This window comes from Chanos chanos, chromosome 9 (genome assembly GCF_902362185.1).
Source record: "Chanos chanos chromosome 9, fChaCha1.1, whole genome shotgun sequence".
Classification (NCBI taxonomy): domain Eukaryota; kingdom Metazoa; phylum Chordata; class Actinopteri; order Gonorynchiformes; family Chanidae; genus Chanos; species Chanos chanos.
The window spans coordinates 11,654,850-11,668,456 of NC_044503.1; the positions used below are offsets into that span (position 1 = coordinate 11,654,850).

General features: G+C 39.0%; 1 protein-coding gene across 1 annotated transcript; it reads right to left on the reverse strand.

Moving 5' to 3' along the window:
* Positions 1 to 1,323: 1,323 nt before the first annotated feature.
* ptk6a (PTK6 protein tyrosine kinase 6a) lies at positions 1,324 to 7,921 on the reverse strand. Its single transcript, XM_030785198.1, has 8 exons — positions 7,500 to 7,921; positions 6,853 to 6,974; positions 5,609 to 5,775; positions 4,893 to 5,061; positions 2,971 to 3,129; positions 2,148 to 2,329; positions 1,742 to 1,895; positions 1,324 to 1,595 (listed from the first exon to the last, which is right to left on the reverse strand). Exons 1-8 carry the CDS (start codon positions 7,919 to 7,921, stop codon positions 1,324 to 1,326), a joined length of 1,647 nt encoding a protein of 548 aa, XP_030641058.1.
* Between the last annotated feature and the right edge of the window lie 5,686 nt (positions 7,922 to 13,607).

The window sequence follows — 13,607 nt, forward strand, 5'->3', positions numbered from 1 at the left end:
AGTAGACTATTTATTAATACGATTAAGTTACAGTGACTAACAATGACTGTTTCCTCTCTGGATAGCAGTCTTTAGTCTTCTGCTCCTCCTGAAGAGGGCAATTTTCAGTTTATAATCATAATAATAATAATGATAATAATAATAATAATTGTTGCGCCTATAATTTAATGTGAATGAATTTGGGGGGGAAAACTATATTTTTAAGTTGTGTAATGCATGCAGTATACCCACGGCGGGATATTGGCTACCTCTGTATAGTACAGAAAAACAACAAAATTGTGTTGGTGACCACCTGTGGTAAATCCATGACACTGCACTCAACGTGATAGGTCATGTTAAAACGTTCAGGGATTGCGAAATGTCGCGTGCCTTACCGTAAAATCCAAGAAGGAGTCATCTTTCCAGACACTGTGGGCGTCGCGACTTACATTTATGTTACAACATGTTCTAGTTTAACGACTTTTTTTTTCTTTTCGAAAGAAAATATTTAATCTGATCTGCCGAATCTTTTGTGCTCTTTGAAATGAAATGAGGTGTTTAACGGAAAAGTACATGATTGGTACTAGAGTCATATCAGTTTCACTGTCTCTATGAGTAAGTGATAACAGCGAATTGCGAAACGTGTGAAAAGTCACACTGTGGTCCGCCTGTTTGTTTATTTGTTTATATTTTGGCTCTCGTCTTAGGTAGAAAATTTGATTCTTCCTTTTTTCATATATATATATATATATATATATATACATACATACACACACATACATACATACAGGTTATAGTAAATTACAGTGTAAATGTCAAAGTAAAAGTCACAGCAAAGTAATGACTATTTACATTTCAAAAAATTTCATTTTCAAAATGAAATTATTTTGGTTTTATGGGGGGGGGGGGGGGGGGGGACCAACTTAGCCTGAAGGAACCAGAATGAATGATTTGTTAACAGTGTTTCCTCTCCTAAAGGTCTCTACCTCTTCCTCTTCCTCTGAAGTAAAATACTGAAGGACTCTGACAATAAAACAAGGATTTAGGGAAAGTTGATAGTGTGTGTTTCTCTAGCATGTTCATTTTCATTGGCTAAAACACTACAGGGGAACCTCCGCGGATATACCCAAACTTTCTGTTCAGTTTTTAACAGCCTTACTGTGCACCACAGACTGATATAAGTGAGGTAATTAAGACATATGTGGCGTCTCTCTTTAAAAACAACACTTGTTACACACAGTCCAGCTTTTGACAACACTAATCCTTTCCATCATGGAAATTTGTGAACTTCTATTCAGTGTCCTCACTTCTCGTAATTAGTGCCCCCCTGTTGACCACTGTTCCTCAGGATTCTGTCTCAGCTTTTTCAAGAGGCTGATTTTTCTCATTGCTGCCCTCTGGTGGATCTGCAGTGTCACTGTCGTACTCTCCTGTCCAGTCGGAATAGCGACCTGCTTCTTCCAAGAGAGGTTTCAGCTCTCTGAAGTCAGGCCGTTCGTTTGGCGGTCCTTTCCAGCACAAGTGCATTATGTCATAAATATGGTCCGGACAGTTCAGGGGGGAAGGCATTCTGTAGCCGGAGGAGATGAGTCGAAACACCTCGTGATTGGAGTAAGCTGCCAAAACACAAGACAAAAGAGATTATCCGCTGAATTTTCATCGTCCTCCGCATCATCATCATCATCATCATCGTCATCATCAAAATCATCAATTACACATACACACATACGACACATGAGAGACAAAAGCACTAAATACAAACTTGGATATGGGGCACCGCCATAGCTGAATATTTCGTAGAGGAGAACACCAAATGACCACACGTCTGATTTGTTAGAAAATCTTCCATGACTGATGGCCTCTGGTGCACTCCACTTATATGGTATTGTCTTATCCTCAGACTCATAAAACGGTTCCTGAAGACAGACCAGACAAATGATGCATGTTAGTATCATTTTAATCACATCTGACATTACTGCTAGAAACCACATTATTTACAAAATTAGATTTTTTTTCTCTCAGCTTGCTTTTACCCTTCCTGTTCAGCCATCCAGCAACTTTGCATTTCATTACAACCAAGACAGTTTGGTTCCTCCGTTAACGGATCATAACCTGAACCGCCTACAGGTCTTAAGACACAGTTACACAAAACCAAAAAGACGTCCGACCTTAATGACTCGGGCCAAGCCGAAATCAGCCACTTTACAGATGCAGTCCCCCCCTACTAGAACATTCCGTGCAGCCAGGTCCCTGTGAATACTGTTTTGGGATTCCAAATAAGCCATTCCGTCAGCCACCTGGGAAGCCATGTCAGTGAGGGCCATAAAATCAAGGCTTCGACCTTCCTGCCCTGCAGTAGACAAACGAGAATGTTTTTTTTATGAAGGTTTGGGTGGGTGGAGAACATATACATTATGCTGTGATCTATTCCACAATTCTGTATGACTCTATAACATCCTGTTGCCATGACAGGGGCTTGAAGCCATGTTCTCCCACTGAATTGGGAAGTGTCTATAGGAGGCGAGACATGACACAGTGAAGCTATGGAGAAATGTAAATGTAAATCTCCGTGATCACACACACACACACACTGAACAGTGAGCAGTGAATTTGTCCTCTGCATTTATCCCACCCAACACACCAGTAGTGAACACACACACCAGACGCAGGAGCAGTGGGCAGCATTCCTTGCGCCCGGGGAGCATTGAGGTTAAGTATTCATCGGCTGCCCGATGAATACAGCCCATGAATACAGCCCATAGATACGTGACACTGACTGAGAAAGGGCTTTTGAGAGACTCGATAAAGAGACGGTCAACGAGATCAAGGAATCGCATTACTATAAACGACTTTACTCTGAATACTTAAACATGAAAAAAGAGAATCAGAAAAATGCTGAGGCTGTTTAGACAGCTGCTTCGAGTGCTGAGAGATGAGTATAATTGAGGGATAAATCTGATGAGGGACAGGAGGAGAAAGGAAGGGCCTTACCTCGCAGGAAGTAGAGCAGATTGCCTTTCTCCATGAGCTCAGTGATGATGTAGAAGGGGGTCGTGTCCGTACAGATGGCAAAGAGCGAGATGAGATGTCTGTGTCTAAGTTTCTTCAGTATTTGAGTCTCTAACTGAAATTCCTTATGATCCAAAGTGTCTGTCAGACAGAAAGGCAGACAAAAAGAGAGAGAGAGAGAGAGAGAGAGAGAGAGAGAAAGAGAGAGAGAGAGAGAGAGAGAGAGAGAGAGCAACTATACCATTATACTGATGTTAAACATGGATTCCTGATGAAGTAGAATCTTTAGGAGTACCCTTGCACTGCATAATATTAAGTAGTTAATAATAATAATAATAATAATAATAATAATAATAATAATAAAAAAAAGGTATTTTATTAATGCTTCAGCCAGATGCAGATGGACCAAAATTAAGGGCTGTTAGCTTTTAGTAAAACTCTCTCTCGATCAACTATTCTCTTAAATAGAATGTTATAGCTCAAACTTGTTTTTCTCAACACTTGTTGGCAGATGGTATGAATTAATGCCCAGCTGGTACACGAGTCTAGCGAATGAGCAGCATGTACGGTGTGTCTGGCATGAAATTAAAAAAAAAAAAAAGTGTAGATATCCCAGGCTGCTGAACAGATAAAATCAGTCTGAGAAAGTTTTTAGAAACTAGACTAAAAGAATAGACCCATTTCTGCAGAGTCTGAGGAAAAAGGGGCGTGTCCGTTCTCATGAGTGGCGGCTGTTCTGTGGAGAGCTGTGCGGTAGTAAATACACAGGTTTTGACGGAGTGACAGACAGGGTTTCAAACTCAGTTTGAAAAGGAGTAGAATGGTATTTAATATGTTTGCGTTCGCAGTCACGCTGACCTACAATGACAAGGCCAAAAATGACAACAATCAGGAATGAGGCAGTTTTGAAAACCCAGACTACGTGTCTGGAACGTGGCTCACTGAGCCTAAAATCCTCACTCATTCACTCACTCACTCACTCCTCCTCACTCTCTCTCTTCACACAGACCCTGGGTGACTGGTAGAGCTGCATTACACACATGTTTCCACAGAGATCTAAAGAAATAGCCTTAAAAGCGTCCTCATTTTCCGATTCCTCATTCTCATTCTCTAAATAGCCCATTCTTCCACTCTGAAGAGGTCCCATACATTCTTGAAATACTTGCAGAAAAAAATAATGATCTTTTTAAATACGTTTGTCCATAGAGTTTGTTTAGTGTAAACTATAATACACATACCACAGTGTGGCTTCATGAGGCATCAGAACTATAGTTGTGTGTTACTAACAGACAGGGCACCAAAACTTCTGAATGTGGCATATTCACCATTTTAATTAGTAATTTCAGTAGGTAAAAAAAAAAAAATAAGAGCAAACGGATAATAATTTTGAATTTAACTTTGTACCATTTATGGGTCAGGTCAGCTTTGGTTTAACTATATATTCATTGAAACAAACACTTTTATCATGGGTGCAAAATGTTTGTGCCCTTATGGAATTAGAGCATGTAACACACTGCACACATCTGAAAAACAAAGAATGCTGAACTGAATTTTAGTACATAATGTGGATCTAATAAATAAATCCTGTATCCTTCTGAAAGCTTATCTGAGTCCATGTAGAAACACAACTCTCTGTCTTTTCTTTCTTTTTTTTAAGTTACACAGTCTTACACAGTTGTACACAAAACAATATTCATTTCAAACATCACAATGAACACTCCAGAAGGGATGCCAGCCTAGCAGAGGCCTCCAGTTTCAAGAGATCAAAAAAATATTTTAAAACATTAGGCGACATTTCAGCTGAACGACAGCAGATGTATAGCTGATATTCACCACTGATTCACTAAAGTTGATATTTTCAGGGGATTTATGATTCTCAGTGTAGACTTGTGTTGTTTTCTCACCGTTGTTTTTGAGGATTTTGATGGCTACGTTGACCATACCCTTCCACTTGCCCCGGTAAACGTCAGCAAAGTAACCACTGCCCAGTTGCTCCTCCAGACTGAACTGGTTCTTGGGTAGTTCCCAGTCATCCACTGTAATATGGGACAGGTCCTGGGGCTTGGGCTCTGGCTGGTACAATAGGAACACATCAAGTCAGTGGAGAAAGGACATAACAAGTGTGCTTGTCTAAGATTCCGCTTCTGTGCTGCGGAGAGTAACGTCATTCATATGGGTCACCGCAGACTGTAAGCTGACACAAGATTTCTGTGGCTGCCCACAAATGTGAGAGAACGTAACAGTTTATGTTAATAATATATGTTCCTGTAAAAGTTTGGCACTTCACATAAACAATAATGTATTGCAATATCCCTCTTTATTAATGCTGTAACTACAAGTGCAATGTCATATCTCTGAAAAGTATCAGCGTTTGCTTCTTAACATTAGTACTATCTGCTGTGTGTGTCTTTCCTCATTTTACATGATGTTTCTAAACGTACTTGAATTTTTTCACTTGCAATGACACACACACACACACACACACACACACACACACACACACACACACACACACTCGCTGAGACATAAACAAATATTCACCCACCCATACACACCCCCAGAGAGTGGATTTTTTTTCTTTTTATCTGCAGTACGTATAACTGTGAAACACATCTCTCACCCGCATACATGGCTCTTTTAGCTTGGTGTTGGAACCCATGAAATTTGTCCTGTAGAACTCCACCAGCTCTCCCAGACTTGAGAATGTGTCGTTCTGGTCGACGAAAAAGCCACCCTCTTCATCCTCATGTACCTTAAAGTGCGTCACCTCTTTTTCACTCACTTTCACTAGTGGGAGAAGACCGACAGCAGAAAGGGGACGAATAGGAGGCCAAAGGGGAATAAAAAACGAGATTAAAATTCAAATTAAAAAGAGAACTTAAACACCAGGGGGTGGGGGGAATAAGTCTGTATGCATCATTGTAACTGTGTGATCCATATAATGAGTTCAGTAGAGTTGAACTCTATCTATGGCAGTACAGTTTGTGGTATATGTTCATGACTAAAGAGAACAATGGAGCTGGGGGCTATATTTTGGGGAGAATGGTTTTCATGTGGAGTTTGCATGTTCTCCCCGTGTCTGCGTAGGTTTCCTCCGGGAGCTCCGGTTTCCTCCTACAGTCCAAAGGCATGCAGGTTAGGCGAATTGGAGACACTAAATTGCCCCTAGGTATGAATGTCTGTGTGAGTGTGTTTGTCTGTGTGTCTGTCCTGCGATGGACTGGCAACCTGTCCATGGTGTTAGGCTCCAGCACCCCCCACGACCCTAATTAGGATAAGCGGCTTAAATAATGAGTGAGTGAGAATGTTTTTCATATTTTCAAGCCTGTTTGAAACAACAGCTAGTAACTTGATGTGGCCCAGATGTAGTGAAATTAACCACTCCACTCCACAAGACACTTGTTCACTCTAGAGTGCTGTTTCCGCTTCATAAGGGTAACTCCAGGACACAGCTTTAATGATAAAAGTGGCTATTTAAATTCATAATTAACACGTTCAGCAGCTGAGACTGCTGATCAACTTTTATAATGAGTAATCAACACTTTATGTGTCTCTATGTCTGTGTCTGTCACCCCACACTATCAGTCTACTTCACTGTCAGACAGATTCCTGACAACAGAAAAGAATGTCAGAATGCAGTACTTTTAATACTGAGAAATGCTGTGTGACTTTTCTATTGTTAAAGTAACATTTACTCCAAAAAACAAACAAAACCAACCACCACCACCACCACCATCAACAACAACATCAACAACAACAACAACAACAACAACAACAACAACAAGTCATGTGTTCTCTTGGACAAGGTTTGTACATACAGTAACAATTATGTACATAATCAAATATATTAGGATCCAAACCAACCTGACAGCACGCAGCCCACGTCTTCTTTCTCACTCTGTCGCACCAAGAAGGCCCCCACCTCATTCCCGGGAGCCATTAGCAAGCTTTGGGTCTCAAAGCGATTCAACTTCCCAAAATACCATCTGAGAATCATACCACACCCTTTGAGTAACTGAAAATGTTGTTGTTCAGTTCGGGTTCTTTGCAAGCCAGGTGTATATTAATTTTGATTTTAAAGAAATCGAATAAAAATGACCTCACACTTAAAAATCATAATATTTTCTAAGGTATTCACAACGTGAATGCAAATAATTGTTAATGGTGAAATGCGACAGCTCCGCTGATGAAGTTATCGGGCTACACCTCAGAAACTGATAAAGAATTCGCAATTAATTATTAGCCTTAGTTAGCCCTACTGCACACGAGTATTAACACAGTTTCTGAAATATGACATGATTAAATAAATATCAGTCAATTCTGATGTCATATTCAGGACGTACCGGTTGTGTGGACATGGTATGCATTATTCGGTCTCGGGCATATTTTAATTGGACAGGCGTTCTTTGCGTAATTTTCTTTTTTTTTTTATCTGAGAAGTCCTAAACTCAGAGTGGACAGACATATGACTTGACTGCTACTTACTCATACACTTAATATTTTGTACTCACGGCTGGGAGTCGACAGCCTCTTGTCTTGCCAGGTAATTGTGAGGGACAAAGCCAGTGGCCTTAGCCTCTCCATTTCGATCTATTCTCTCCGCTTTCCACCAGTCGCCTGTCGGGGAGCGCTCAAGAATTTTGAACTGGTCTCCTTTTTTAAATGAAAGTTCGTCCTCCGCTCGAGCCTCAAATGACCAAAGCGCCTTGTAGATGACCGTGCTATTATCAGTTTCAGATGAAGACTGGGGCGGGAGAAAATTGGGAGTTTTATGGACTTCGTATACTCCTGTTTCTATTTCATTTGTTCCCGCGTTGTCAGCGCTCTTCCCTTTGGAAGGGATGTTTGCTTTGCATCTCCTAAAATAGTCGACAACTCCGTCCCAAACATTTTTAAAATTAAAATCGGGACAGGTACAGCCCAACTTCTCCATTGGACATTGCGTTAAACGTACTCACTCAGTTGCTTTCTGGACCCATCAGAAATGTAAGTACATCGCCTTAAACTTCCTTGTCAAGTGTCATCCTCCAGGTGATAAGTATGGGAGGGACAAAGGGAGGGATTATGGACAGGGGAAAATACATCACCAACTGCTTGACAGCGCTAAGTGCACAATTTGGGCCGCAAGCACAAAATTGCTTAGGCACGGAATGAGTGTTTTGTGTTTTAGGTTTGGGTAAATGCTGAATAGCGTTATTAGAGGTTTCTGAGTGTCGGTGTTTGAAAAGAAAGCACTAATTGTTCGTCAGATTTCCTATCCCTTTCTTTTGCTCTACTGGTAATATTGGTTCCTTGAAACTATAAAAATAATACAAACCAGTTTCAGGAAAACTGGAAAAGGAATTTACTGGGATGTAAATTCAGAGTAAGAAAGGGTAAGAGTGTGAAGTGTGTGTGTGTGTGTGTGTGTGTGGTAAGTGAGAGAGAGAGAGAGAGAGAGAGAGAGAGAGGGAAAAAAAGAAAGAAAGAAAGAAAGAAAGAGACCACTTGTATCTGGGTCAATAGCTCAGCAGCAGCGGCTGTTTAGATAGTGTGGCTGAGATGTTGAGATGTTAATTACAGGTAACGTTAACAGTCAGCCTTAATTTAAAAAACAGCCTTGATGAAAATGTGTAACTCATAATTCCTTATTCCGTCATCATCACTGATAAATACATAACTTTCACATGTAAAAATTTTATTACTAAATAGTTCACTGTAAAGTCAACTCTTTTTGTTTATTAGAAACATGAATGTGAATTTTTAACTGCTACTTAACTAAGTATTTAAACTATGGATAATATCATAGTGATTCATGATTGTATTCATTTAACCATATTTTGCATTAAAACAATTAACATAGTCATTTAGTCAATTAATCGTGCTTAGCCCTTGATGAGTGTCTGTGTGAAGACTGAACAGTGGGCAGGTGAGCATTATTAAATATTGAACACTGGGTTACGGAGACTGTGTTAAAAGAAAACCAGCATTTCTGAGTGACTACTCAGCGCATTGTTTTATTCAGTAACTTAGCTTAGAGATGTACACCTCTGGAGGAAATAGCCTAGCGATGCTGCTGTACGTTGGAAACCAACTTCTTCTTCTTCTTCTTCTTCTTTTTTTTTTTAACAGTAGCATTGACATCACATTGAAAATGTAAAAAGTGACATTTCAGACGATAATGAGTCTCTCATCAAAGTGATATGTAAGAGACAGAACATCTCCCACCTGTGCTATCTTTTTTTTTTTCTTTTCTTTTTTTTGCATGAAACAAAACAGAAATTGATTTTCCTGCTTTTAAGTCGCTTCACATATATTTATATATATTTATATTTATCAACACTTTTCTAAAGAATTCAAATATTCAGCCACATGTACTGGAAAAAATGCTTCACTCTTCAATCACAATAATAAATATAAAAAGGAAATATAACAAATCCAATATAAATGACAATATTTGAGAGAGAGAATGTGGACTGTTAAGCCAGGCCTTAAGCCTTGAATCAAAAAACTAAAACACGATAAAACAAAAACTCAGAGATTCAACATTTCCTGAGGTTCTTATGTTCCCCATCAAGACTATCCAAGCGAGGGGAATGGCTTTTTTGTGTCACTGAGGAACTTCCACAAGAGACCAAAGTGCACAGGAGAGAGAATGTCATTTAAATATATATGAAAGGTGTGTGAGCCAGTGTTCCTATGAAACAGAAAACACATTCCATTAAGGTTAGTCAGTGATGAACAGGTATGATGAGTCTGAAACTGCCCATTACGACTGTGCTGGACGGCTGACGTAGTTTTACGGGAAAGAACCAGTGGTGCACTTTGACCTCGTGTGTAGCTCCCCTTCTCTCTGCTGTCCTTCATCTTATACCATCACCCATTTGTTAGCCACTGCAAGGCCTTTGTACACAGAACACCTCCTCAAATTTAGAAAAAAAATTCCCGACTGAGCTGCGAGATCAAACTTTGAGTGAGATCTAGATTGTGCCCATAAACGTTTTTGTATATTCAAGGAGATAAGAAAAGAAAAAAAAGAAATAAGAGAAACACAGAGAAATAAATCTGGCTAGTAAAAAAATGTGCTTGAATTGTGAACTTTGTGAGGTTGTTTTTTTCTTAATAGCGAGGATATTCATAGTGTACAAGGGCCTTTAATGTGCTCAAACCATTTAAAGATAACCTGTCTCAAAGAGCCCCTAACTGACAAGGGTTAATCAGAACTGAAGCTATAGTGGGTTTAGGTGCGGGGTGAGGTGAGGGTGGATCAAAACAAGGACAAACGGAAAAACAAAACAAAACAAAACAAAAAAAAACAATGAAAAGAATCGGAAAATCTGTACATGTAAACATCACACTTCCACTGAGTCAAAATACCAGAAGGAAAAAATACAAAGCTCCACATTGGTATACAAAGAGAAACTGAGTTTAGGCTCTACAGTTTCTGGTAGGTACAGGAGTAGAAACAAACAAAATAATAACAATAATAATAATAATATTAATAAGTGTAGTAATAATAATAATGATAATAATAATAATATTAATAATACAAAGCACCACAAAATTAAAAGATAAAACAGGCCATGGTTGTAACCACATTTGATGGCAGCTGCTAACTGCGCTGATAAAAAAATAAAAAGTTGTATCATTTCTTTTTTTTTTTCTTCTTTTTTTTTTAGTTTCTTTTTTTTTTTTCATCTTCATTGGTTATGTCCTATATCTGAGAACATCAGATACCCAAAGAGAGAGCTCCCAGGGCTTAGTCTCAGGGCCAAAAATAACAGAGAGACTCTACATTACTTTTGTCATTTTTAACATGGAAATCTCACCGGCAGCTAAACACGAGTAAAGTCCAAACACAAAGAGAGAGTCGGTGCACTGTAAGAGCTCTCCTGGGTTCATCACACCAGGCATATCCAGAAAGTCCGCTAATCCAGTTTAGGCTGATTCAGAATGCTTGGTGGGACACACAGGACATGCCCCCCCCACCACCGAGAGCGCTGATATTTAGGAGAGTAAGCCCTGATGCTCTATGCTCTTTATCGAAAACGAAACAAAACAAAACAAAACAAAACAATAAATAAATAAAAGCGCTCATTAAATATCAGCCTGGTCATGTAAACAAAGACCTAATGTTCACATGTGTCAAGTCTTTTATATAATTAAACACGAACATATATGGAGACACTCTACCTTGACGATCAAATTTTTTCAGGGGCAGCGATTAATTAATTAATACAAAGTGTTACTTTGCATTCAACAGTTTTTGATACTTCTGGATTTGCCTCGCATAAACCTATCTATGTTGTAAGCACTCAGCTGGTACAATATAGGCTGACCTGTTTGTAGTTTCTTACCAATTTATTATTTCGGTATAAGCGATATATATGATGCACATATGTGTACTAATGGTAATATACTGATGTGCTAAGTTTATGTTACTGAAATATTTAATGTAAAGGTGACACTCTTAATTATGGGACACATCAACTGAAAATCAATTACTTTTAATGTAAACTAATGAAAGAAACTGCTTAACTGCATTTCAGGGGGAAAGATGGGTTTGTCACTCACATTCTTATAATGTCTTCTTTCCCTACATCCCCTATTTGGAGTTTGATTCTTTCAGTGCGCAGATACGTCTGGCTTTGTCTGTAGCTCTGTTTTCATGGTGGCAAATACGTTGGATTATCAACATTCTGCTCAACTTTAAAACATCTGTCCAATTTTACCCCTTTGTCCTCTAATTGTAAAGTGCCTCCAAATATGCAACTGAATCTATGATGAACATCATTAAAATAAAACTGATTTCATCAATATGATTTTATTCTTATATCACGGAGTGTAGAGAATTCTGTGATATAAAAACGTCTGTTACTGGCATTGGCTCAAGTATGTCTGACTATGTCTGGCTTTTTCAGAGGAAACGGAACTAAACGTTGTTGTTGTTTTTTTTTGTTTTTTTTATAGTGTTATGACCAAGTTGATTGCAACGAGCACTCTTGTTTGGAATGTTAAGACTTACTGGGCAATACCTCTTCAAACATCTGCGTTATACAAAAAGAAAAAAGACCACTTTACGCACACGACAAATAGATTTACAAAAGAACAGAAATGTAATGCCAACAACGATAACAAAAAATATAGCTAGAAAATCAGATGCTTACAAAGAATCATGTATACAGTTAGCTAGTGGTGAATGCTCTGCACCCCTCTGTAACCCCCGCCCCTTGACGAAAAAAAAAATAAACAAAAACAACAACAACAGCAACAACTACAACAAAATGAGTGTTGTATAAATATGCTCCGGTTATGGCTACAACACTTGAGGCCCTCAAGGATATGCACTGCTTTACAAAAGGCAGTGTGGACACAGAGCAAGACCGTACATATCAGCACAGAAATGAAACTGAGATCAAGTTACATGTTTCCAGGATTGTCTTTTGCTTTTTTTTTTTTATACAGTGAGGGATCTTTTTTTTTTTTTTCTTTGACGAAGAAGTGCGGACGTGTGATGAAAGTATGATTGGTTTGGGTGGGGGTTTGAGATTGGCAAAGGAGGGGGCCAGATTCGCACTCTGCATTGTTGTATACACGTGTACTACATAAATGCCATTTTCGTCAGCAGTAATGGGAGACTGGTGCTCGACACTTAAGACTGGACACACCTACCCTGTGTTGTCAATCACAGACGGCAGCCAATCAGAAATCTTCTTCCAGTTGGTATGAATGATTGACAGCACATGGTACCGTCCCTGCTGGGGAGGCTCATAAAGCTTTGGTCTCCCATTAATTTTCATTAGGTCCCTTCTCTCAAACTCATATGCATATGTATAAAAAACCCTCTGAATATTTGATTGGTCCCCTTTAATGAAAGTGACTCAGTCATGAGGTTAGAAAATTAAGAGCAGCATTCACAACATAAAAGAACTGGTTTGCAATGCAGCATGGGAAAATGCAGTAATGCAGTTCTCTCTTTTTTTTTCTTTCTTTTTTTTTTATACAAGAGTCACATGAACATGCCATTTGTTTTTTTTTTGTTGTTGTTTTTTTTTTTACTGGTTTCAGGCCTAGTGCCACAAACTGGGAAGTACTTCACAGTGCTTCTTGAGATTGTTACTGTTAATCTGTAATGTCTGTGAAGGCTTTTCCCAGAATGCACTGTTGTGCTGAGGGAGGTGATTGGATTGATGTAGGAGGTTTTGGAGTGATCGACTCAGCTCAGTGCCTTTTGCATAATGTCCCACAGTCTCACAACACAGAAGCCTCTGGACTGTTTGTCAATTAATATCAATTGTACATTAATCACCATCTCTATTTCTGTATGTACGTGAATGTGTTTGCACGAGATAGAATAACTGTATGCATGTATAAGATGAATATATATGTCTATGGGATATATATATATACAAAAAGAATTGGTCGATGAGTGATCGTATTCAGGATCAGCTTATAAGCAACCACACTTTCTTCCTCACCAATGATTATCATCTAAATTGCACCGTCTCCCCTAACTTTCAACTTTAACAACAGTTAACTTAGCCTTGTGTGTCGCACATAAATCTCCCTTTCTCTTTCTCTCAATTTCTTTCTGCTGTAGCTTGGTTAGACCTGAGAACATTTTTTTTTCTTATCTTCAA

Coding starts and splice junctions, on each gene's coding strand:
- ptk6a (XM_030785198.1), bottom strand. CDS start 7,921: ATGGAGAAGTTGGGCTGTACCTGTCCCGATTTTAATTTTAAAAATGTT. Junction 6,975..7,499: donor GAGGCTGTCGACTCCCAGCC/GTGAGTACAAAA, acceptor TATGATTCTCAG/ATGGTATTTTGGGAAGTTGA. Junction 1,596..1,741: donor TGGCGGTGCCCCATATCCAA/GTTTGTATTTAG, acceptor GTGTTTTGGCAG/CTTACTCCAATCACGAGGTG.